General features: G+C 45.9%; 1 protein-coding gene across 2 annotated transcripts in view; it reads right to left on the bottom strand.

Annotated features, from left to right (window-relative positions):
• VPS8 (VPS8 subunit of CORVET complex) overlaps positions 1-26,488 on the bottom strand; it is a 253,480-nt gene that overhangs the window by 94,366 nt on the left and 132,626 nt on the right. For both annotated transcript variants that reach the window (XM_039488831.1, XM_039488832.1), the window contains exons 32-34: positions 24,636-24,734; positions 22,804-22,893; positions 19,948-19,994 (exon numbers count right to left, since the gene is read on the bottom strand). In XM_039488831.1, the coding sequence (XP_039344765.1) occupies positions 19,948-19,994; positions 22,804-22,893; positions 24,636-24,734 (236 nt within the window). The remainder of the gene's footprint in view (positions 1-19,947; positions 19,995-22,803; positions 22,894-24,635; positions 24,735-26,488) is intronic.

Genomic DNA, 26,488 nt, shown 5'->3' with positions numbered 1-26,488 from the left:
ACTAGTAGTTGGGAAGGAAAGAGAAAAAACACAGGTGACCGATGTTAGCCACATCACTTAGTGCAGAACCAGAAGGTGGTCAGTCACTAGAGTGGCGAGGGCAGGATAAGAACATGAATGGCAATGAAGATCTGCTCGTTCCCTAGTTACTGAATTCCAGATTATTGTCCTCATAGTGAATATGTACACATGTAGTGGAACTGTGAAGAAAGTGGTCCAAGCCAGCAGGAGGGAGTGGAAGTGGAAAGGAGGACAGGAAGTCATTGGTGCAGGTGGTAGAGCACAGCAGTGCACTCTAGGATGAGTATGCACTGCGCAGCACAGGTAAAAGGACCTTATATGGCTACAGCTCTCCTAGCGTGGTTATGATTAGAAATACTATGCTGTAGAAGTGGCAACTTATTTATTGGTTTGCTTTCCATGTGTACTCAGAGTAATTCCTACCTAGATTCTGGCCAAAAATACTTGTACTACTTTTGGCATTGCAGAGCCATTGCAGCTGTGGGAGTCTGAGCTGGATTCTTTTCTGGGTCTCTTAGCAGAATTGTTAACCAAGTTAGGACCTCTAAAAACATGAGACAGGACAAAGAATCTTTTTACCTTAGAGATGGAGGGAGTTAAGAGGTTTGGAGGACTAGGATTTACTCCCCACCATATCTCTGATCAGAGAAGACAATCCTGTCATCTGCCTGTCCTGTGCACTGAAGAGTGACCCACACTTGGAGTTCTCTCCACTGACTGGGGAGATGCAGAGACCTCCAGACTGAGCAAGTGTCTGTGGGCTGCGACTGTTGCAGAGCTTCCCTTCTGTGTTCTCAACTGACACACGACTGATTGTTTGAGCCTCTGAAATTTGAAAATTTTCTCTGTGGTTCCTAATAGAGGTGTGGCAGAAACTGTGGTGTACATGGTTTGTGAGAAGACTACATTTTCGTTTTTGTCCAGGCATATGCTTAAGGACTCCAGAGCCTCACTTCAGTCCCTGGGGATTTATGTCGAGTGAGGCATCGGTCTTCTCAGCAAACAACTTAGAGCCTTCGAAGGAGAGGTCTTCAACAGTTGTCTGAACCTCCTTCAGGAAACCTGAAAGATGCAACCACGAAGCTCACCGCATCACAACTGCTGTTGAGATGGAATGGGCCACTGTATCAGCCAAATCAAGTGCTGTCTGAAGTGTTGTTTTGGCCACTAACTGCTCCTCACTGATAACGGCTTGGAACTGTTCTCGTTGTGACTCCATAGATGGTCAATAAAAGTGTTAAATTTGGCACAGTTCATATAGTTGTACTTTGCCATTAAGGCCTTGGAGTTTAAAATTCTGAATTGCAAAGTAGCAGAAGAGTAGGCCTTTGTCCCAGATAAGTCAAGCCGCTTCCAATCCCTATCATAAGGAGTTGATCTGGAAGGATGTTGGCGGCCATGGTAATTCACTGCGTCAATCATGATGGAATTAGGTGGAAGGTGGGAGAAAAGAAATTCCATACCCTTGGGGGAAATACATAGTATTTTTATTGGCCCTTTTGCATGTTGGTGTGGCCAATGCTGGCATTTGCCATATGAGCTTAGCAGCATGGATCCAAAAGCACCTCAGTGATAGGGAGGGCTATCCTCGAGGAATAGGATGTATGTAAAATATCCAGCAGCTTATGGTGTATGTCTCTTACCTCCTCTAGAGATATTTGCAAGGTATCTGCAATCCTCTTCATAAGGTCTTGGAAGAGCTTAAAATAGTCTGCCATAGACGATGTAGGGGGCATAAAAAATGGTTACTAACTTTCCATAACTGATGTTCGAGATGTGTTGCTCATGTCCATTCTAAAGTAAGTGTGTGCTCGACCTGAGCACCGCCACTGGAAAGTTTTTCTCTCAGTAGTATGTTGGGTCAACTCTGGTGCCCTCTGAAGTTGCGCCCCCCATGACACGCTGCCCCCTCAGTTTCTTCTTGCCAGTTAAGTCTGACAGAGGAGCATGAAGGGGGGAGGGTTTGGAATGGACATGAGGAACACATCTTGAAGAACAAGAGTTATGAAAGGTTAGTAAGGATTTTTTCTTCTTCGAGTGCTTGCTCATGTACATTCCAATGTAGGTGACTCCCAAGCAGTTGTGCAGGGAGGGTTCAGAGTTCATTGGCAGATGGACTGTAACACCACTTGGCTGAAATCCACATCATCTCTAGCTTCTGGGTGATGGGTAGAGCAGAGGTCCAGAAACTGTGGGGCACCCTCCCCCAGGGAGGCACAGAGGAACACTCAGGAGGGTGCGGCTGGGGCACAGGCCAACCCCCGTGGGAGTGGGGAGGGAGCACACCTGTCTCTGCCCCTGGGGCACTGACTGCTGGCCCCGGCCCCAGTCCTGGCCCCGGCCCCAGGTGTGGCCTCCTTACTCCTGTCCGTGTCCACCCCCCCCCCCGAGCTAAGGCCCTTCTCCTGTCCCAGCTCGGGGGGGGGGCGCACAGACAGGGTATGGGGGGGCACGGTAAAACATTTGGGGACCACTGGCCTAGTGGGATGCAAAAAAGTGTGGACTGACGACTATGTTGCCACTCTACATATGTCCTGAATCGGGGCTTGTGCCACGAACGCTGCTGCTGTAGAATGGGCTGTCGGTGAAGGAGCTGGGACCATCCCTAGGTCATAGCATGTGCAGATACAGGCACTGATCCACAGCGAAATTCCCTGGGCTGAGATTGGCAGGCCTTTCATTCTGCCTGCAATAGCTACGAAAAGTTGAGTGGATTTCGGAAAGGGTTTAGTCCTTTCTCTGTAAAAGGCTAGTGCACACCTAACATCTAGCAAGCCAAGTGTCTGTTCTTCCCGGTTAGCCTGTGGCTTCTGATAGAAGACAGGTAGGAAGATAGCGTGGTTACTATGGAATTGTGAGATCACCTTTGGCATGAAGGCTGGGTGTGGCCACTGCTGAACCTTGTCTTGAAGAAAACTATGTACGGTGGTTCTAAAGTCAGAGCTCGGATCTCTGAGACCCTTCTAGCCGAAGTAATATGACCAGGAAAGCCATCTTCCAGGACAGGTGGATGACACAAAGCTGGGAGGTATTGCTAACACAGAGAAGGACCGGGATATCATACAGGAAGATCTGGATGACCTTGTAAACTGGAGTAATAGTAATAGAATGAAATTTAATAGTGAAAAGTGCAAGGTCATGCATTTAGGGATTAACAACAAGAATTTTAGTTATAAATTGGGGACGCATCAATTGGAAGTAACAGAGGAGGAGAAGGACCTCGGAGTATTGGTTGATCATAGGATGACTATGAGCCTCCAATGTGATATGGCCGTTAAAAAAGCTAATGCGGTTTTAGGATGCATCAGGCGAGGAATTTCCAGCAAAGATAAGGAGGTGTTAGTACCATTATATAAAGGCACTGGTGAGACCTCATCTGTAATACTGTGTGCAGTTCTGGTCTCCCATGTTTAAGAAGGATGAATTCAAACTGGAACAGGTTCAGAGACGGGCTACTAGGATGATCTGAGGAATGGAAAACCTATCTTATGAAAGGAGACGGAAAGAGCTTGGCTTGTTTAGCCTAACCAAAAGAAGGTTGAGGGGGGATATGATTGCTCTTTATAAATATATCAGAGGGATTAATATTAGGGAGGGAGAGGAATTATTTAAGCTTAGTAACAATGTGGACACAAGAACAAATGGATATAAACTGGACACTAGGAAGTTTAGACTTGAAATTAGACGAAGGTTTCTAACCATTAGAGGAGTGAAGTTCTGGAACAGCCTTCCAAGGGGAGTAGTGGGGGCAAAAGACATATCTGGCTTTAAGACTAAGCTTGATAAATTTATGGAGGGGATGGTATGATGGGATAGCCTAAATTTGGCAATTAATTTAGCAATTGATCTTTGATTATCAGCAGGTAAGTATGCCCAGTGGTCTGTGATGGGATGTTAGATGGGTTGGGATCTGAGTTACTACAGAGAATTCTTTCCTGGGTTCTGGCTGGTGAGTCTTGCCCACATGCTCAGGGTTTAACTGATCGCCATATTTGGGGTCGGGAAGGAATTTTCCTCCAGGGCAGATTGGCAGAGGCCCTGGAGGTTTTTCGCCTTCCTCTGCAGCATGGGGCACGGGTCACTTGCTGGAGGATTCTCTGCAGCTTGAGGTCTTCAAACTGCAATTTGGGGACTTCGATAACTCAGACATAGGCTAGGGGTTTGTTATAGAAGTGGATGGGTGAGATTCTGTGGCCTGCGTTGTGCAGGAGGTCAGACTAGATGATCATAATGGTCCCTTCTGACCTTAAAGTCTATGAGAGAGCATGTTGCCAGCGGTTCAAATGGGGGTCCTGTTAGCCTTGCAAACATCAAGTTGAGGTCCCACAGAGTGTGGTGGACATACCTGAGGGTATAGCCCTCCAGTCCCTTAAGGAAACAGCCACTGATCAAGTTTGAGAAGCTGTTCACCCATGGGTGAAAGGCCAACACTGCAGCTAGATGGACCCTAACAGATGATACTATTAGGCCTTGCTGTTTCAAATGGAGTAGGTAATCTAGGATTAAAGGCAGTGTTGACTGAGTAGGCAAAATCATCTTTTGTGCTGACCAGATCGAGAATCTCTTCCACTTTTCCAGGTAAGTGATTCTAGTGGACAGTTTCCTGTTCCCTAAAAGCACCCTGCAAACAGGCTCAGAGCATGCCAGTTCTGTGGGATTCAGCCATGGAGCTTCCACGCCATGAGATGAAGAGACTCGAAGTTCAGATGACATAGATGGCCCTGAGAGATCAGGTCTGGAAGCCCGGGGCAGGCTGACTGGCGTGTCCACCAAGAGATCTAGGAGGGTGGTGAACCAGTGCTGATGTGGCTGGGCTGGGGCTATCAGGATAAGGCATGTTCTTGTCCCTTCTGACCTTCAGCAGGACTCTGTGTATGAGAGGGATGTGAGGGAACGCATAGAAGAGATGGACCGTCCAAGAGAGTAGAAAGGCATTTATGAGCGTACCTGGAATGTGACCTAGGAAGGAGCAGAACCAAAGACACTTCGTGTCACGCTTTGTCATGAACAGGTCTACCTAAGGAGTTCCCCACCTCTGGAAAATGGTGCTCATGATGTCTGGGCAAATGGACCATTCATGATGGTTGGGAAAGGCTCTGCTGAGATGATCGGTTAACTTGTTCTGCGACCCCAGAAGGTAGGAAGCTTCGAGGTGGATCAAGTGGGCTATGCAGAATTCCCATAGGCAAAGAACTTCCTGGCATTCCTGGGGAAGAGGAGTGCACTCTGTCCTACCTGTTTATGTAAAACACTGTTGTTGTGTTCTGTGTAAGGACCGACACACAGTTGCCCTCCAAGTGGAGTTGGAACACCTGGCAGGCTAGGCTCACCACCCTCAGTTCCCTCACATTGATGTGTAAAGAGAGCTCTTACAGGGACTGATATGTCTGCAATGAAACACGGACAGTTGGGGCCTGGAGAATGGGACTCCTACACATACTGTCCAGAGGTCCAGCCGCCAGTGAAGTGGAACTGGTAAGATGGAGTGTACCCTTTCTTTGGAAGTTGAGGATCTGTTAATACTGTGAGTGTCTAGTGGATCGGGGCTGGACACTCTGACACTTGGAGGGCTCGGGGGTTGGAGTGTGCCTATTGATAACCTGTAGAGAGACAGTGGGCACTGAGTGGGTGAGCTTATGTTGCCCATGGCCAGTGGAGCTGGAGAGCTGACCCACAGTAGGCACTAACAAGGGCTCCTCATGATAAGGGTAGGTGGTAGCAAGGTGCCTCACAGCTCTGGGAACCCCTGGGAACCATCCCAGTATCAATTCTCCAGAGGTACCAGTTCTGCCTTCAAGGCTCAAGAATGGGACACAGACCCTAAGAAAACAGAAACAAACACCTTTTCTGGACGTGATGCTGGCACTTGTTCTCTGACTCCCAACCTTGAGAGGAAGCTGACTTCTTTCCTTAAGGATCCATGAAAAGGAATAGGGAAGGATCACTCAGTTTTGGCATAGTTTAGAGCTGAATAACAACTTTCTATGAGTGCTGGTACCCATCAATCCAAGGTGATCAATTGCATGCCAGAAAAAAAATGGATTAAAAAGCTGTGCAAAACTATAGTAAGTGAGTTCAGAATCAATTCCAGGGAGAAGAGGGAGCATGCACGGAGGAAAAGGACATACAGTAGGGCAATACAGGGGGTCCCCATAAGTCTCTCCCTTATCTGTTGTTTCGGATACCCATCGCTCATCAATAGAGGAACGTGTTCCAATTCATGCTGGTCCTGATCCGCATATCTTTCATTTGCATGGATCAGCACTGACATGAATTGGAACATGTTCCCCTATTGTACAGTACAGTACTGTAGCTGTGTCTGCTGGCAGCCCACAGGGCCACTGATCAACTCCTCCCCCTCCTTCCCAGTGCCTACTGAATGCCGTGATCAGCTGTTAGGTGGCATTCAGGAAGCGCGGGGAGGAGTGGGAACGGGGCGCTCGGAGGAGAGGGTGGAACTAGGCAGGAAGAGACAGGGCAGCCCCAAGTACAGTACTGTCCTGTACCCATCATGAGTGCAAAACACATTCAAAGTGTTAAGGGTGTGCCCGTGTCTAAGAGGCAATGCAAAAGTGTAACATTAGAAGTGAAATTAGATGTTATAAAGTGTATTGAAAGAGGTGAACGTGCAGCCGACATTGCTCGTATTGTCGGTTTGCCTGGTTCGATGGTATGCTCAATTTTTAAGAGTGCTGATCGAATTCGTGAAAGCACTGGAAGTGCTACATAATTGTCATCAATGAAGATAACGAAACAAAGCAGCAGTACAATGGAGAAAATTGAATGCTTGCTGGCTGACTGGATTGATGACCTCCATGAAAAGAAAATGCCTGTGAGTTTAAGCTTGATTCGGGACAAGGCCAAAAGCTTGTATAACAATCTAAAGGAAAGAGAGGGAGAGAGCTCAACAGCAGAAAAGGAGACCTTCAATGCTAGTTGTGGGTGGTTCCACGGATTTCAGACGTGCGCCAATCTACATAATGTAAAACTCACAGGAAAAGCAGCTACTGTGGATGAAGAAGCAGCTGAAATGTTTCCTACGCAGCTAAACACAATTGTTTCAGAAGGTGGCTACTCTGCAAAACAAGTTTTTAACGTTGACGAGACAGGCCTTTACTGGAAGAAGATGCCAACAGGACTTACATTTCTCGTGATGAGAAGACTGCTCCTGGGTTCAAAGCCTCAAAAGACTGCTTAACCCTTCTGCTTGGGGGAAATGCAGAAGGCAATTACAAGTTGAAGCCCTTGCTTGTCTACCACAGTGAAAACCCAAGAGCAATGAGGGGCTACGTCAAGTCTTGTCTCCCCATAATTTGGAAGTCGAACAAAAAGGCCTGGAGGACATGCAAAATTTTCTGTGAGTGGTTTGTAGACCGTGCTGTCCCTAAATTTAAGGCTTACTGTCAGAAGGAAAATTTGGCATTTAAGGTTCTCCTTCTGCTGGATAATGCAAGTGCCCATGAACTGGACTGCAAAGCTCTTTGCCCGAACATCAAGGTCCTATTTTTGCCACCCAACACCACATCATTGCTGCAGCCTATGGACCAGGGTGTAATGGCCACATTCAAGGTTACTATCTATGGAGGACATTCTCCATGCTAATTAAGGAGATGGCAGGTGAAGAAAAGCCCAGTGTAAAGGAGTTTTGGAAGTCTTATAACATCTTGAACGGCATGGAAAACATTGATGTGTCATGGGAAGAGGACACTTTGCAATGTATGAACGGCGTTTGGCACCATGCATGGCCAGATGTTGGCCACAGCTTTGTGGGATTTGATGCCGTTCCTGCTCTCGAGCAAGAAATTATCAAGTTGCTGAAGGATGTTGGCTTCAAGGAGGTGGAGGAGGATGTAGAGGAGTTGTTGGAGTTTCATGCTCAGCAACTGACAAATGAGGAACTGATTGAGCTGGACCAACAACAGATATCCAAATAAAGCAAGGATGATGATGATGACGACGCAGGGCAGGAAGCCAGGAGCCTGACGACAAAGAATCTCTCCCGTTTCTTTGGATTGCTGGATGAGATTATGGAAATCATATAGAGCAGTGATCCTTTTCAAGAATGGTCTGCCAAAAAGTCTCCAGGGCTCTCAATGTTGCAGTGGCTTGCTACAGGGAGATCTACCATTCAAAGATTCATGCAGGAGAGTAGATGTCGATAAAATCCTTTTTTAAGACTTCTGCAACCAAAAAGCCAGCCACGGAAAAGCCACCCAAAGAAAACCCAGCCTCCACCCCTACTTAAGTTTAGCGTAATTGACACTGTTTTATATGGTATTAAAATTTTCTGTGTTTGAACGGTATTAGGGTTCTACATTATTTTATTCAATGTTGTGTGTGTAAAATGTGTACTGTAGAACCTGTCACTGTAAAAAGCGACAGTGTTTAGGTGAAAAGAGCATTGTTGTAGGCGAGTGTGAAGTTGTGAACGCATCCTCCTCTTGTTCCATTATTTCTTTTGGGGAAAAATTCCCCGGTATGTGTTGTTTTGGTATCCATCACCCTTTTCAAGAATGCAACCCCAACATATATAGGAGACCCCCTGTACATAGGGCCCTCCTTCCAGATGGTGCTAGGGTTGCCTCTCGCACTGAGGTTACCTCCCCGGGAGAGGGAACTCCAGTTTCTAGGAAAAGGCAGGTCTTAGTAATGGGAGATTCGATCATTAGAAACATAGATAGCTGGGTTTGTGATGACTGGGAGAACCGTATGGTGACTTGCCTGCCTGGTGCGAAGGTTGCGGATCTCTCGAGGCATCTAGACAGACTTATGTGTAGTGCTGGGGAGGAGCTGGTGGTCAGGGTACATGTAGGTACCAATGACATAGGGAAGGGTACGAGAGATGTCCTGGAAGCCAAATTTAGGCTGCTAGGGAAGAGACTGAAATCCAGGACTTCTATGGTGGCATTCTCAGAAATGCTCCCAGTTCCACGCGCAGGGCCAGGTAGGCAGGCAGAGCTTCAGAGTCTCAATGCGTGGATGAGACGATGGTGTAGAGAGGAGGGGTTTACGTTCATTAGGAACTGGGGAAACTTCTGGGATGGGGAGAGCCTATACAGGAGAGATGGGCTCCACCTAAACCAAAAGTGGAACCAGACTGCTGGCACTAAACATTAAAAAGGTTGTAGAGCAATTTTTAAACTAGAAGATGGGGGAAAGCCAACTGCTGCAGAGGAGCATGTGGATCGGACACAGACTTCTCTTAGGGGAGAGTCTGATGATAGAGAATCTCCAGGTTATAGTCAGGAGCAGAGGACGGAAGAGGATAATGTAAGGGCCAGATTAGATGATAAACAGTCACATAAAAAAGAATCTGGCACATCAGAAAAAGGCAGACAAATAAACAGGGACAAGTTTTTAAAGTGCTTGTACACAAATGCTAGAAGTCTAAATAATAAGATGGGTGAACTAGAGTGCCTTGTGATAAAGGAGGATATTGATATAATAGGCTTCACAGAAACCTGGTGGACTGAGAGCAATCAATGGGACACAATCATTCCGGGGTACAAAATATATCGGAAGGACAGAACAGGTCGTGCAGGGGGAGGAGTGGCACTATATGTGAAAGAAAATGTAGATTCAAATGAAGTAAAAATCTTAAGCGAATCCACATGTTCCATAGAATCTCTATGGATAGAAATGTCATGCTCTAATAAAAATATAACATTAGGGATCTATTATCGACCACCTGACCAGGACAGTAATAGTGATGATGAAATGCTAAGGGAAATTAGAGAGGCTGTCAAAATTAAGAACCCAATAATAGTGGGGGATTTCAATTATCTCCATATTGACTGGGAACATTTCACTTCAGGACGAAATGCAGAGATAAAAGTTCTCGATACTTTAAATAACTGCTTCATGGAGCAGCTGGTACGGGACCCCACAAGGGGAGAGGCAACTCTAGATTTAATCCTGAGTGGAGCGCAGAAGCTGGTCCAAGAGTTAACTATAGCAGGACCGCTTGCAAATAGTGACCATAATATAACAACATTTAACATCCCTGTGGTGGGAAGAACACCTCAACAGCCCAACACTGCGGCATTTAATTTCAAAAGGGGGAACTATACAAAAATGAGGGGGTTAGTTAAACAAAAGTTAAAAGGTACAGTGACTAAAGTGAAATCCCTGCAAGCTGCATGGGCGCTTTTTAAAGACACTATAACAGAGGCCCAACTTCAATGTATACCCCAAATTAAGAAACACAGTAAAAGAAGCAGTGAGAGATAAAAAGACTTCGTTTAAAAAGTGGAAGTCAAATCCTAGTGAGGTAAATAGAAAGGAGCATAAACACTGCCAAATTAAGTGCAAGAGTGTAATAAGAAAAGTCAAAGAGGAGTTTGAAGAACGGCTAGCCAAAAACTCCAAAGGTAATAACAAAATGTTTTTTAAGTACATCAGAAGCAGGAAGCCTGCTAAACAACCAGTAGGGCCCCTTGACGATCGAAATACAAAAGGAGCGCTTAAAGACGATAAAGTCATTGCGGAGAAACTAAATGGATTCTTTGCTTCAGTCTTCATGGCTGAGGATGTTAGGGAGATTCCCAAACCTGAGCTGGCTTTTGTAGGTGACAAATCTGAGGAACTGTCACAGATTGAAGTGTCACTAGAGGAGGTTTTGGAATTAATTGATAAACTCAACATTAACAAGTCACCGGGACCAGATGGCATTCACCCAAGAGTTCTGAAAGAACTCAAATGTGAAGTTGCGGAACTATTAACTAAGGTTTGTAACCTGTCCTTTAAATTGGCTTCGGTACCCAATGACTGGAAGTTAGCTAATGTAACGCCAATATTTAAAAAGGGCTCTAGGGGTGATCCCGGCAATTACAGACCGGTAAGTCTAACGTCGGTACCGGGCAGATTAGTCGAAACAATAGTTAAGAATAAAATTGTCAGACACATAGAAAAACAAACTGTTGTGCAATAGTCAACATGGTTTCTGTAAAGGGAAATCGGGTCTTACTAATCTATTAGAGTTCTTTGAAGGGGTCAACAAACATGTGGACAAGGGGGATCCAGTGGACATAGTGTACTTAGATTTCCAGAAAGCCTTTGACAAGGTCCCTCACCAAAGGCTCTTAAGTAAATTAAGCTGTCATGGGATAAAAGGGAAGGTCCTTTCATGGATTGCGAACTGGTTAAAAGACAGGGAACAAAGGGTAGGAATTAATGGTAAATTCTCAGAATGGAGAGGGGTAACTAGTGGTGTTCCCCAAGGGTCAGTCCTAGGACCAATCCTATTCCATTTATTCATAAATGATCTGGAGAATGGGGTAAACAGTGAGATGGCAAAGTTTGCAGATGATACTAAACTGCTCAAGATAGTTAAGACCAAAGCAGATTGTGAAGAAAGTCAAAAAGATCTCACAAAACTAAGTGATTGGGCAACAAAATGGCAAATGAAATTTAATGTGGATAAATGTAAAGTAATGCACATGGGGTTATTTTTTCCAAACTATACATACAATACGATGGGGGCTAATTTAGCTACAACTAATCAGGAAAGATCTTGGAGTCATCGTGGATAGTTCTCTGAAGATGTCTATGCAGTGTGCAGTTGCAGTCAAAAAAGCAAACAGGACGTTAGAAATCATTAAAAAAGGGATAGAGAGTAAGACAGAGAATCTCTTATTGCCCTTATATAAATCCATGGTACGCCCACATCTTGAATACTGCGTACAGATGTGTGGTCCTATCTCAAAAAAGATATACTGCCATTAGAAAAAAGTTCAGAAAAGGGCAACTAAAATGATTCGGGGTTTGGAAAGGGTCCCATATGAAGAAAGATTAAAGAGGCTAGGTCTCTTCAGCTTGGAAAAGAGGAGACTAAGGGGGAATATGACAGAAGTATATAAATTCATGAGTGATGTTGAGAAAGTGGATAAGGAAAAGTTATTTACTTATTCCCATAATAGAAGAACTAGGGGTCACCAAATGAAATTAATAGGCAGCAGGTTTAAAACAAATAAAAGGAAGTTCTTCTTCACACAGCGCACAGTCAACTTGTGGAACTCCTTACCTGAGGAGGTTGTGAAGGCTAGGACTATAACAGTGTTTAAAAGAGAACTGGATAAGTTCATGGTGGTGAAGTCCATAAATGGCTATTAGCCAGGATGGGTAAAGAATGGTGTCCCTAGCCTCTGTTCGTCAGAGGATGGAGATGGATGGCAGGAGAGAGATCACTGGATCATTGCCTGTTAAGTTCACTCCCTCTGGGGCACCTGGCATTGGCCACTGTCGGTAGACAGATACTGGGCTAGATGGACCTTTGGTCTGACCCGGTACAGCCGTTCTTATGTTCTTATAGGAGAAGCAGGTATCCAAAAAGGGATGTGCACATAGGGGGTCACCACAATGGAGTATCCATGGCAAGAAGAGTATGCTGAAGAAGACAGAGATCACCCCACTTGGCATGATTCTGCCTTCTTTAAAGGGAACAGGTACCCCCAGGAACCTTCCCACAGATCTCTGGGCCAGAGGCTTGCTGCACACACCAAGCCTGCTGAGCTGATTAATCTGTTAAGACTGTCAAACTACTTAACACAGCATGTAAATATAGTCCAGCCCCTCTGCCTCAGCATGGAGGGGAGGGGTGGACTAGGTGACGTCTCAAGGTCCCTTCCAGCCCTACATGTCTATGATTTTATAATTCTGTCCTAAATTTAGATATAAATTTGTTCATGTTTCTCGGCACTTTGTTCTGGTAAAAACAACAGGCACTGCAGGTACATTACCCAAACACACACCACAAATGAATGGATTTCGTTACACTTGTTTGCAATGGAAACACTTTCTCTCCTGGGAAGTGATCAGGAAATGGAAATGAAAATGAAAATATAATACATTTGATAAGAGAACTGTAGCAACATACACTTTGCTCTATTTTCCGTCATTGCTTATCAGTCATGGACACAAGGGCACTGGGTTTTAAATTTCCCATGGCAATTTCTATTAACCCCCATGCCCCTACTTTAAAATAAAACTCTAGCTAAATTAAATGGGCCAGATTAATCTCTGATGTATTTCCCCTAACTTCAGTGTAGTTACATCAGGGGGATGAATCTAGTCTCATGTGCTGCCACAAAAACGTTTGTATTTGAGACATTAAACTCATTTGTTCCTCTAGGAATCTCTGTTTTAATAAAACCTCTGCCTGAAAGAGGATATAAACATTCATATGGATTGGAGAAAGACAAATGTTTTTGAAGGGGCTTGAATCACGGTTCTTCCTTCTGACATGCTACAAAGATTGGACATTTAAAAAAATAATTTTTTTTAAATCAGCTGTTGTAGATATTCTTTAACTGTTCAGCAGCCGTGAAATTAAGTTATAACCTTGCATATTAGGCCTTTTGAAGTAAATAAACCAAATCAATTTACAAACTACTGTGAAAAAAGTTTCACTATTTATAAACTGCAAACAAATTATATTGCTAAAGCTCATTTTGAAGTATGTCCCCATTACACACAAACAAATCCACAGCACTGGCAACACAACATAGTCAATAGGAGCTTGTGTGATATGAATAATAAACTACTCCAATAATCTAAGGTCTCTTCAGAGAGAATTTTTTAAAAATAGGACAGGTCAGGGGAATATTGTCAATAAAGTGACTGAATTCTTGGGCGTCCACCTCCTTTGCTCTGTAGTGATTGTTGCAAAAATGAGTTCACTGGGCTCATTTAAATTCTATTAAGGATCATTCTTCTGCACACAGAGTCCCACTTATGTTTTCCTTATTGATCATTTTGGCATGTGCAATCAATCCATTATACCCATTTAATTCTATTATTTTGGACCCCCAGCAATATTGCTGAAGCCCTGACAGAATCAAATGGACTTTATTCACATTCACAGCCATGCTGTACTAATGTGAACGCTGCAGGAATTCAGGTAGTGCAAAGAGGCAGACTTTGCGGACTGACTGTGGCTTGCTGAATGTCAGTCCTGTACAGGAAGTAGAGATATTTTGTACAGTCAGATTCAAAAGCTGATATTATGCTTTTAAGAGTGACTTCCTGTTGATGGCTTGTGATGTATGTGCTTATGATCAGACTAAGAGGGAAGTGGCCACTTCCTAACTATTTCAGGGCTAAATTGGATGAGTTTATTACCTGGAGATTTATGAAGCCTATTTCTGTTGACAAGAAAAATATTGAAGTCCAGAGCAATTTCTCCTTTCATTGGGGCTCATTTATCACTATAATCTGATGGCAATACTGCAACATAAGCAGAGCCAAAGTCAAAATCCAGCTGGCAGTAACACCTGTTTATCAATATGCAAGCCAAACATCTAGAGCACACAGATGCTCATATTGAAAATGTCTGAACCGAGAATTATCACTGTACAGGATTGTGTGTTCAGTTCTGGGCACCTCAAAGTAACTGACAAATTTGTGGATTCTTAGAGAACAATAGCAGAAGCTTAGACTGCTGGTAATCAGAAGAGAAAAACAGGCAAAAGGACAGTTAACTGTTCTGTAACTGGCATTCTTCGAGATGTGTTGCTCCTGTCTATTCCACAGTAGGTGTGCGTGCTCACCACGTGCACTGGTGCCGGAAGTTTTTCCCTTAGCAGTACCCGTACTGGGGGAGCACCGCAGCGACCCCTGGAGTGGCGCCTGCCTGGCATGGTATAAGGGGAGCTGCGTGCCCCCCGCCCCCTTCAATTCCTTCTTGCCAGACAACTCCGACAGAGGGGAAGGAGGTGTGGAATAGACAGGAGCAACACATCTCGAAGAATGCCAGTTACGGAACAGGTAACTGTCCTTTCTTCGAGTGATTGCTCCTGTGTATTCCACAGTAGGTGATTCCAAGCAATATCTGTTGGAGGTGGGTAGGAGTTCACAGTGGTTCGGGACGAAGTACCACCCTACCAAACCCAGCGTCATCCCTGGACTGGGAGACGATCGTGTAATGCGAAGTAAATGTGTGAACTGAGGCCCACGTGGCCGCCCTACAAATGTCCTGGATGGGAACATGGGTGACATAGGCAGCTGATGAGGCCTGAGCCCTCGTAGAGTGTGCCCTAATGATATGATTTGGCAGGGATCCCCCCGCCACCTAACACGTGTGTATACATGAGGTGATCCAGCGGGAAAGCCACTGCGTGGAGATGGGTTGCCCCTTAGCCCGCTCGGCCGAGGCAATAAAGAGTTGAGAGGATTTCTGGAACGGTTTAGTCCGATCCAGGTAAAAAGCCAACGCCCTACGCACATTGGAGCGTGTGGAGGCGGCATTCCTCGATGAAGGAATGGGGCTTGGGACAGAGCATGAGAAGGAAGATGCTCTGCTCCATATGGAAGGCGGAGACCACCTTTGGGAGGAACGTTGGGTGTGAGCAGAGCTGGACTTTATCCTTATGGAAAACTGTATATGGGGGGTTCCGAGGTTAAGGCCCTGAGCTCTGAGACACGTCTGCCCAACGTAATCATCACCAGGAAGGCCACCTTCCGGGAGAGGTGCGACCAGGAACACATGGCCAGGGTTCGAAGGGGGGATCCCGTGAGATGGGACAAGACCAGGTTGAGGTCCCATTGCGGTACTGGGGGCCTGGTGTATGGGAACAAGCGGTCAAGGCCCTTTAGAAACCAGGAGGTCAGAGTGGGAGAAGACCGAGTGGCCTTGCACCGGCGGGTGAAAGGCTGATATGGCCGCCAGGTGCACCCTGACAGAGGAAGGCACCAGCCCCTGGGCCCTAAGGGATAGGAGGTAGTCCAGGATAAACTGTAGGGGCGTGGTGGAGGGGGACATTCCCCGCTCACTCACCCACCTGGCAAACCTGGACCACTTCGCCACGTATGTCCGACGCGTGGACGGTTTCCTGCTTTCCAGGAGGACTCGCCTTACCTGCTCCAAACACCTACTCTCCTCCTCATTCAGCCATGGAGGAGCCACGCTGTCAGGTGGAGCGTGGCTAGATTGGGATGGAGGAGGCATCCCTGGTCCTGGGAGAGGAGGTCCGGGCGGAGCGGCAGCCTCCTCAGGGGGCGCTGCCAAGAGGCGTAGGAGGGGCTCGTACAAGTGCTGGCAGGCCATGCCAGGGCTATGAGAATGACCCTCGCCTTGTCCGCTTTCACCTTCGGAAGGACCTTGGCGATGAGTGGGAACAGGGGAAAGGCGTAGAGGAGCTGGCCCGACCAGCTCAGGAGGAACGCGTCTGAGATCGCACCTTCCCCTATCCCTTCCCTGGAGCAGAACCAGGGGCAACGCCGGTTCTGACGGGTTGCAAACCGGTTGATCTGGGGAGCTCCCCACTCTTGGAAGAGCTGATGAGTGACCTCTGAGTGGGAGTGCCAGCTTGTACTGGAGGAAGAAGACCCTGCTGAGGTGGTCCGCTTGCATATTGCGGACGCCCGGGAGGTGACCCGCCCTCAGGGAGATATTGTGGGCTATGCAAAACTCCCATAGGTTCAGGGCTTCCTGGCAGAGGGCAAGGGAGCAAGTCCCGCCTTGCCTGCTGATATAGTACATCGCGGCAGTGTTGTCCGTGAGTACTCTGACCACTTTGCCGCAGAGGTGCATGAGGAACACCACGCACGCCAACCGAACCACCCTGAGCTCCTTGACGTTTATGTGAAGGGGCAAGTCCGGGGCCGACCAGGTTCCCTGGATTTGCACCTCCCTGGTGTGGGTTCCCCAGTCCAGGTCTGAAGCATTGGACATCAGCTCTACAGACAAGTTGGTCTCCCTGAAGGGAACCCCTTGCAACAACATATTGCCCAGGCAGGACCACCATAGGAGGGAGGCAAGAATCGGGGGCGGAACCGTCAGAACCTTGCCCAGACCGTCCCAAGCTTGGGAGAACTGGGAGGCCAGCCATAATTGGAGGGGCCTCATATGGAGGCTGGCATAGTGGACCATGTATGTGCACGCTGCCACGTGCCCCAGAACCTGAAGACACGCCCTCGCTGTGGTCACCAGGAAGGCTGTGACCGAGGCAATGAGATCCCTTAGGGTCTTGAATCTGTCCCGGGGGAGAGAGGCTGTGGCCTTGGAGGAGTACAGTAGGGCCCCAATGAACTCTATGCGCTGAACTGGCACTAACGTCGATTTGGTCTCGTTCACGACCAGGCCTAGAGCAGCGCATGTCGAGAGGAGCAGCTGTATGTGGGACTCTACCTCAGAGCGGGACTCTCCCTTTAGGAGCCAATCGTCCAGGTAGGGGAAGATTTGTATGCCCTCCCGCCTGAGGTAGGCCACCATCACAGACATACACTTAGTGAAAACCCTGGGAGCCGTGGATAGGCCAAAGGGGAGGACCGTGAATTGGTAGTGGTCCATTCCCACCATGAATCGGAGGAAGCATCTGTGGCCCTCGAAAATATGTACATGAAAAGTACATGTCCTGGAGATCCAGGGCCGTGTACCAGTCCCCCAGGTCCAGGGAGGGGATAATAGAGGCCAGGGACACCATGCGGAACTTGGAACGGGTTAGAAATCTGTTCAGGTCGTGCAGGTCCAGAATAGGCCTGAGACCCCCTTTTGCCTTCGGGATGAGGAAGTACCGGGAGTAGAACCCTTTGCCCTGAAATGAAACCAGTACCCTTTCCATCACTCCTAGGTGGAGCAACCGGTCCACCTCCTAATGCAGGAGACAGACGTGTTCTGGGTCCCCTGGGGCCATCACGGATGGCGGGTGGTTTGGTGGAGCTGAAGTGAACTGCAACACGTAACTCTTGGAGATGGTACTGAGGACCCATCAGTCCAAAGTTATGTGGGACCATGGCCTGAGGAAGGCAGACAATTGGTTGTAAAACACAAACTTTATTAACTGGGGGGGGGGGGGGTTGTCTCCCTGGCAACAGGCCTGGTGCCCCCCTGCTGATAGTCAAAACCACCTCTTTCCTTGCCTCTTGCCCTTAGACGGCCCAAGCTGCGGGGCAGAGCGGGACTGGTGCTGAGACTGATGCTTCTGGTCTCTGGGCCTTTTGTATGGGGGCTCATATCTGCTCCTCACAGGTTGAACCGCCGGAAGCAATTTGGCCTTGTCCTTAGCTGGAGGGACATAGAGGCCCAGGGTCTGCAGGGTGGTCCGGGAATCCTTCATCCCATGCAGACTTCCAAGAAGAGCGCCTTGCTATCGAACGGGAGGTCCTGCATCAGTGATTGCGCCTCCACGGACAGACCAAATAGCAAGAGCCACGACACCCTACGCATGGAGATCACCGAAGCCATCGAGCGGGCCACCGTGTCCGCCACATCGGACGCCGCTTGCAAGGCCACTTTTGCCGCCCCAACCCCTCTTCCACCAAAGCCTTGAAGTCCTTCCTGTCCCGGTCTGGGAGGAGGGGCTCAAATTTAGGCAGGGACTCTCACAGGTTGAAGTCGTACCTGCTGAGTAGGGCCTGGTGGTTGGGTACGTGAAGCTGGAAGCTAGTCGACGAATAAACTTTTCTGACAAAGGAGTCCAGCTTCTTGGCGTCTTTATTTTTTGGGGTGGGAGCGGGCTGGGCCTGACGCTCTCTGTGGTTTACTGATTCCACAACAAGTGAGTTGGGAGCCGAGTGTGAATACAAGTATTCATGGTCCTTCACTGGCACAAAGTATTTCCTCTCGGCCTTTTTCGAGATTGAGGCCAGGGAGGCAGGAGTTTGCCACAAGGAGTTTGAAATGTTGGCAATACCCTGGTGCAGAGGTAGGGCCACGTGGCCCGGTGCCAAGGGAGACAGGACATTAAAGAAGGAATCGGACGGGCCCTCCATCTCCTCGGCCTGCAGTTGGAAGCCACCCGCTTTAGCAGGTCCTGGTGCGGAAGAACGGCTGCTGCGCACCGAGTGGTGCGAGGAGGGGTCTTCGGCTGCTTGGAGAGGTCTGGTGGGCACCCAGAGAGGGCTTGCCTCGTGACCTAGGGCCCGTGCCTGATTTAGCACTCGGGATGGCCAGAGACATAATGTCCGTCGCAGCCTGCACCGCCTCCGGCGTTGACGGCATCCGTACCGGTGGGGATGTCTGGGTGGATGGCAGCGGGCTGCTCCGCTCCACACGAGTCGGAGCCTTAGAGCCCGAGGGGGATCGAGGGCTGCCCAGTGCAGGACCAGCCTCCCTCTTGTCCTTATCGTGGTGTCGTTGCAAGGTCGCACTCTTCCCTTGCTTTTTGGCGGGAGAGCGGCACCAGCTAGTCAACGGAGCCGCGCTACGTACTGACAACATGGCGGCCGGTGCCAAGTCCGATCTGCGCACCGGCATCGGGGTCTGTGCCAACTCCATCAGGAGAGCTCGAAGCCTGAAGTCTCTCTCCTTCTTGGTTCTTGGCTTGAACAACCTGCAGATCTTGCAACAGTCACTAATGTGAGTCTCACCCAGACAGCAAAGACACTCAGCGTGAGGGTCGCTCCTGGGCATAGAACGGCGACAGGAGTCGCACGACTTGAAGCCTGGGGCACGGGACATGCCCCGAGCCCCCTCTATTCACTGAAGAACAATCCACAACGAGAAGAAGGGCTGCAGCAAAGCTGGAGCACAAAAGTTCTGACTACCTTCACTGGCGCAAGAAGGAACCGAGGGTGGGGGGAGCCCGTGGCTCCCCTTATAGAGCGATATACAGGCGCCACTACAGGGGTCGCTGCGGTGCTCCCCCAGAACGGATACTGCTAAGGGAAAAACTTCTGGCACCGGTGCATGTGGCGAGCATGCACACTTACTGTAGAATAGACAGGAGCAATCATTCGAAGAAGCAGCAAGTTTTCAGAAAGGGAATTTTGTCCCTATGCTCATTTCACCTCTTTTCCTATGGAACCACTATAGTAACTGCACAATACAGTTTATCTGGTTCATTCCCGTGTCAAGGCAGGATTGTACCCTACAATGTTTTATGGTCATGTAAATTTATGCATTTATACATGTGATTACTGCAGTGTATTTTAACTAAAGAGTTATGATTTTGAGCAGTAAGTTATAAACTATCAAATTTACTTACATACCTTGGGTCAAGGAGACTTCTCAAAAACTGGAAAAGCAAGAATTGGTCCTGAATAGAAGGAAAAACAAAAAAGAATTAATATTTTAACATAATAATCTGGTTCAGAGTTGTCTGAAGTTATACCCATTGAAAGAAATACCATTCACTCTTATGGGACTGATGCTCATGAAGAGCGAAGGACATAAATCCACACCGTGTAGAGGTCAAGCATAGGAGTTTATTACACACAGTGCTGGCGGAGTGTCACCTTGCTTATTAGGCTCAGAGACACTGTCAATCAATTAATTACAATAGAATATATAGATTTTCCATGGGCGGGGGAAAGTAACGGGGTAGGCAGTTCCACACCCAGGAATAGGTTTTGCAGCAAAACAAAATAAGCACATTAGCCAATGGTTAACAGGTTACATAATGTCTCCGCCCGTGGTTTAAAGTTAGCAAGTTAATATTTAATTAATACTTTAATAAAATGTTGTTAGTATAAAATATGTTGAATTCTAATTTGGGGTCCACAGGAATGGAGCAAATCCTTTAATTGTTCAACAGGTACATTCCTAGGGTTAAAGAAAAAAAACAGTGAAAGTATATGGCAATAAAGATTGTCTCCTTTATGTCTTAAGGCAGGCATTGGTCCCTGGGAAGGGAGGTGAAAAGATGCCTTATCTTATATTGACATGTGCCAACTTTTCATAAACTCAAAATTGGATCTGTGGGAAAAACGTCTCCCTACAGAAAAGACTAACAATAAAAACAGGGATTTTTTTGTTCAAATTTGAAACATAATTATTCAGTTATTGCTTTAACATCTAGCATTTCTACTGACCAAGCATATCTCAGCCAAGGCAATGTTATCTTGTTTACCCCAGCTTTCTATTAGCTGATCACTATTTGCTAGGCCTCTGGTCCCTTGACCATACTCTGGACTTTGCGTCTGGAAAAGAGCTGGCACAATCCATATACCAGGTTGTTATATAAAATGCACAGGGATTTTAACCCTTTAAAGTGTCTGGTCAGAGCCTCTGCCTTGAGCAAATCTCCTAAACCAGTTTCACTTGGTATAATTCCTCCTAGCCTAGTGGATGTTTTTTGGATTGTAAAAGGACATCATGATTGTTATGAACGAGTGCTAGCCATCCAGTCTTAGAAACCCTGCAGCTGTGTTGTCAAGTGAAGTAATCTGAGGTTCATAGATAATCTCTTTTGGCCTTAAAATGTATCTATGATCTAGTTCAATAGTTCTCAAACTTTTGTACTGGTGACCCCTTTCACACCTTTTTTATATATTTAACACCACTATAAATGCTGGATGAAAAGCAGGGTTTGGGGTGGAGACTGACAGCTCGCGACACCCCCATGTAATAACCTTGCAACCCCCTGAGGGGTCCCGACCCCCAGATCTAATCTGACCTTCACAGGCTATAGAATTTTACCCAGTGATTCCTACACCTAGAACTGTAACTTGTGGCTGAACTAGAGCATTTTTGGAAAGTCATTCATCTTTAGTTAACAACTCATGATGGAGACTTTACCACGTCTCTTGGCAATCTGTTCCAATGGTTAACTACCTTTACTGTAAAAAAAGTCTATCGTATTTCCAGTTTGAATTTGTCTAGCTTCAACTTCCCCCTCTTTGGATTGCACTATGCCTTTGCCTGCTAGATTAAAGAGCTCTCCATTGTTAGATATCTTTTTCCTGGGTAGGTAATTACAGACCCATCAACTCTGAACCTTCTCTTATCTAAGAGAAAGAGACTGGACTCCTGAAGTTTTACCATAAGACTGTTTTCCAGACTTTGAATCTCTCTTGCAGCTCTCAATTTTTAGCATCTTTTTAGAAACCAAGACACCAGTTCTGAACACAGTATTTCAGCAGTGGTCTTACCAAGGAGTGGATAAACCTTGCTGCCACACTACTGTGACAACAGCTCTTGACTCTGGGAGGATCTTTGGACAGAATAAGCAGCTCTAAGAAACAGGCCTGTAACCGACACACTTTAAGGGCCTCATGCAGAAGCAAATGCTGTGTGGAGTGTCAATCCTTTGAGCCCTTTTAGGAAGTCTTATAGACAACACAGTCTCCGATAGTGTCCTTCCCTTTATCATAGTCATCAAAAATGGGGAGCACCTCTTAAGTGCAGGTTATTTGCTGGATCTACCAGAATTGGCAAAGCTTGAGGTACCAAACAACGAAAAGCTGTTGAAACCATCTAATTAAACTTATCAAAAACCAGGACAATCTAACCAAGAGCAGAACTATTTATAATACTATAACTATCATAACAAAAATGAAGATTGGTTCTGTCCCTCTCCAGCAGCAGGACAGATAAGAACAGATGGTCTATATAAAATTGGCTTGAGGGACAGGCATGTCTGAATGGATCCTGGCAGGCACTACGTTTGGGGCAGCTAGGAAAGCAGCTCTTTTAAACCTTGTTTAGGGACTCAGAGTGCTTCGATGGAATGTACTGATGCCAAGCACAGAAGGGCGTAGCAGCTTCTTACTAGCGGAAATAGTCTGACTCCTTGCCGTATATTTGTACGGAGGAGAAGAGCACCAAGGGTTCCATTTGTAAGGATTTAGAAGTGTTTGGAAGGGATATACACCTTTCTGTTTCAGGCTACACACCGACCTCAGGCAGGGAGTTGGATGGAAACTCTCCCAGCAACAAGTTATTTCATAAATGCGCAATTCAGAGTTCCTACACTTTTCTCTGTTGCAGCTGGTTCTGGCCACTATTAGAGACTAGACTAGATGGACCTCTAGTCTGAACCGCTCTGAAAATCCCTATGAATATGGCCAAAGCCAATTCAATTATAAAAACACAGTTTAATCCAAAGTGTGTTTGCAAGTTTTTACCTGAAGATTTTTAATGATTCCCTCAATCTGGTCATTGAAGTGAGTGGCTATCAGATCTGCTGCTTTATTCGGGCTCAGTAACAGCAGCTCCTGGAGACAGAGGGAGAAAAATACCCTACCTTTAGTCTTACAAACTACAGGATCATGCATTAATGCTGATCCCACTCATACTGTAATATACCGACCACATCTAGAAGTGTAGTAACAGTGAATACCATTGGGTAAAGAATGCTTCTGAAGCAACAATTTAAAAAGGAAGATTAAGAGGTATAGAACAGGCAGAGACAGAGCACAAAAATCCTCATACTGGTGAGGCATGTGCCTCAATCCTGAGCTGCAGGTGTCACCTCACCAACTCTTCTTGCCTGCGTTCCATCCCTGTCGCTCTGACAAGACTTCCAGTTAGTGCCAGTTATGCAGGTGTTTTGGTGACGTGGCTCCTGTTGTGCAGGAAGTGGACTAAGACCATCAGCTAATTTCACAGACCATTCATTGGCAATCAAACAGTAATAACTTCAGATCAATACAGGCCTCTGTTGGACTGAAACCAGTGACAAAAAGGCTCTATATCATATCTGATATCATTAGGGAACCTAAAACGGAATCATTTTTCACCAAGGCAATATCACTACAACAAAAAACAGACAGGATGGCAGGTGACAGGAAAAAGAAATTCACAAAGAAAATTCTAATTCATTTTGTTCTGATCAGAAGCACTTTTTCCTCAATTCCATACTGTCCTCACAGGTCATACATAGATTAATTTTCCGTTCATACGCTTACGTTGGTAAGAGTAAGTTATTCACATATAAATATGGCACCAAGGAACCTGAAAAGCATTGAAAGAATGTGAAACAGCACTATTCAGGGACTAGCACAATAGATATATTATAGTGGGCCACTACTAAAGCAATATAAAACATGTTTCTAGCAAAGCCTACCTTACAACTACTCAGAACTTTGGCATAAATATTCTTTTCAGACAAGGAATGGACATCTTGACTAAGTCAGAGTGATTTCTTTTGCCAAGCTTCACATAAAGTGAAACAATCTACAGTTACCCAAAATTAAACAATTAGAAACTTTGAGTTTAAGTTTAAGTAACTGAAAACGATCATTTTCAAATGAAATTCGGTACATCATTAATCCTCCTGGAAGATAATTGCTTAGCTTACTTTGGAGAGGGATTTTTCATCCTGCAAGATAACAATTGTGAAAAATAATGTACCAAGAATGAACAGCTTTTCAGTTCTATAACTAAAACTTGGCCTCCAAATGAATAAAATAATATTCACCACTTCGGTGTTATACAAATAGCGGAGAATTTTTGTTTCAAACTTTTTTATTTTTATTTTAAATTGTGTTTGTACTGAACTTTGAAAAAGGGGAAGGATAATTGTTTATTGGTTAGAGCAGGGGACTGGGAAACAGGATGTGTGTGTGGTATTCCTGACTTTGCCACTGATGTGCTGTGTGATTTTAACTTAACTTCTCTTTGACTCAGTTTGCCTCTGTAAAATAAGGATATTATCTTCTTTACAAGACACCAACTCATTGTACATTGTCAAGAGCTTGGATGGAAGGCACAGTAAACATGCACTGTGTGTATGTGTGTGTATTGAAAATACACACACCCACACCCACCAAAACGTATGGCAGCTATCAACTCCCCCTTTGCAGTGCTTCAGTAAACTCCTCTTCTACAAACCCTACCAAAAATCAGCTATGCCATCCTCAAAGGCAATACTCTCCTGCCTACAAAAAAGCATAAGGTGGATAAGGGAGAAACTGGTTTAAGTTCAGAAAAACAAGCAATTCGGTCTATGCTGTACCTCAATGTGTTTCATAGCCTTCTGCCACACTGACTGCTTCTCCTCGGCACTGTACCCAGGAATGGATAGGATATTGTGGATGTAGTTGAACACTTCTTCCTGAAAGGCATAAAGTAAGAAGGTATAGTATGTTCTGTCCCAGCAATTTGAAAATTCATCTGGGAAGTGCATCAGTGATAGCTTGCAAACTCACTTATTTGGACACAATCATTTTCAGACTAACCACTAAATTGTATTTGCAACATGGACAATTGGTTATTTAAGGATTTCTTTGGTTGTTAGAGGTGAAGATAAACTGCTAGGGAGGTTTTAACATAATAGCTCCGCTCACAGAATTAAAACATACAGTCACCGAAGGAGTGCACTTCAGAAGCAGTACTAGAGCTAGCCCAGCTTGGGAAGACCACGTCCAATGACTGAACCTCAGCTACTGGTAACAGTTATGGTTTGACCTTAGGTAGCTCCTAAAAGAGCAAAGGGAAAGTATGAGGAGGAGTAGAATTGTATGTGAAAAGAAGTGGCTGAGATTGTTGACAAATAGCAGCTTTGCTCTAATAACTGAGGAGATCCAAGTAGTCATTTTTTTCCCTTTGGGGAAGGATGGACTGTGACCTCTTGCCAAAGAGAACAGATGAGAGGAGGGTGGAGTGTATTCCTTCAGAGTGAAGGTCATTGCTCCCACCTTCCCACTGTATTACTTGCTGGAGCTCATTCTCTCCAAGATTCTCCTGTATCGTCCTCAGCAGCTCACCAATTCTCCTTTACCCTCCCCACTTCCATCTATCACTTGCTCTAGTTCCTCTGTTTCTTCTCCCTGTCTCTATTATCTACTTTTCTTTTCACTTCTATATTGGAGAAGGAGAAAAGTAGATTTCAGCCTGCAAGTCTGTAAGAGGTTTGCAACATCAGATCTAATATTCCAAAAAGAGATAAGCGGCAAGACTCTTCTACTGAGTCATGCTGCTGTCAGGTGTGAAAATTGGGCAGAAAAATGCAGAGTAATGTTCATTGATCTAATGGAAGATCACTTAGTTGCAGCCAGAAAATAAGAGTGGTTTGAAGTCTCTCAAGAGAGGGAACCATGGGCAGGGACAGAGGAGAACTGCTGGGAGAAACACTGGAAGCATGCCAAACTTAGGCTAAGTCTACACTGGGGGTAGGGGGGGAGAGAATGATGTCGACCTAAGATACGCAACTTCAGCTATGCGAATAGCGTAGCTGAAGTTGGCGTATCTTAGGTCAATTTACCTGGCCGTGAGGATGGCAGAGAGTCGACCGCTGCCGCTCCCCCATCGACTCCACTTCTGCCTCTCACCACGGTGGAGTTCCGGAGTCAACGGCAGAGCGATCGGGGATCAATTTTATCGCATCTACACCAGACATGATAAATCGATCACTACCTGCCGATCCGGCGGGTAGCGTAGACGTACCCTTATGAGCAAGCCTAAGCTCAGATGTATGTTATATTGTGGTTTAAGTTAACAAAGACAAACACCAGGAAGGAGGCGACTTTTGGACACTAACCTAAGCCTCAACTACACTAGATAGATCAATTGTAAAACTGACTGGGAGGGAAAAAAAAAAATCTAGATGAGAATTGAGAGTTTAAGGACATTTTACTAAATGTCAATAAATACAAATACCGTAATCATTTAACAATGCTGCATCAGTTTAAAAAAATCCTGGTTTAGTGAAGTGAAAGCAACAATAAAAAAATAAAAAGATAATCTATAACACATGGAAAAAATAGGAAATTGATAACAATGAATATAAATCAGAAGTTAAACAGACATTACAGGAAGGCAGGTTAGATACTTCTTCTGGCCATAGAATCTATGCAAGTATCAGAAGAA

Source organism: Mauremys reevesii, linkage group 9 (assembly GCF_016161935.1).
Source record: "Mauremys reevesii isolate NIE-2019 linkage group 9, ASM1616193v1, whole genome shotgun sequence".
NCBI lineage: Eukaryota > Metazoa > Chordata > Testudines > Geoemydidae > Mauremys > Mauremys reevesii.
This window is presented reverse-complemented; position numbering and strand designations above follow the sequence as displayed.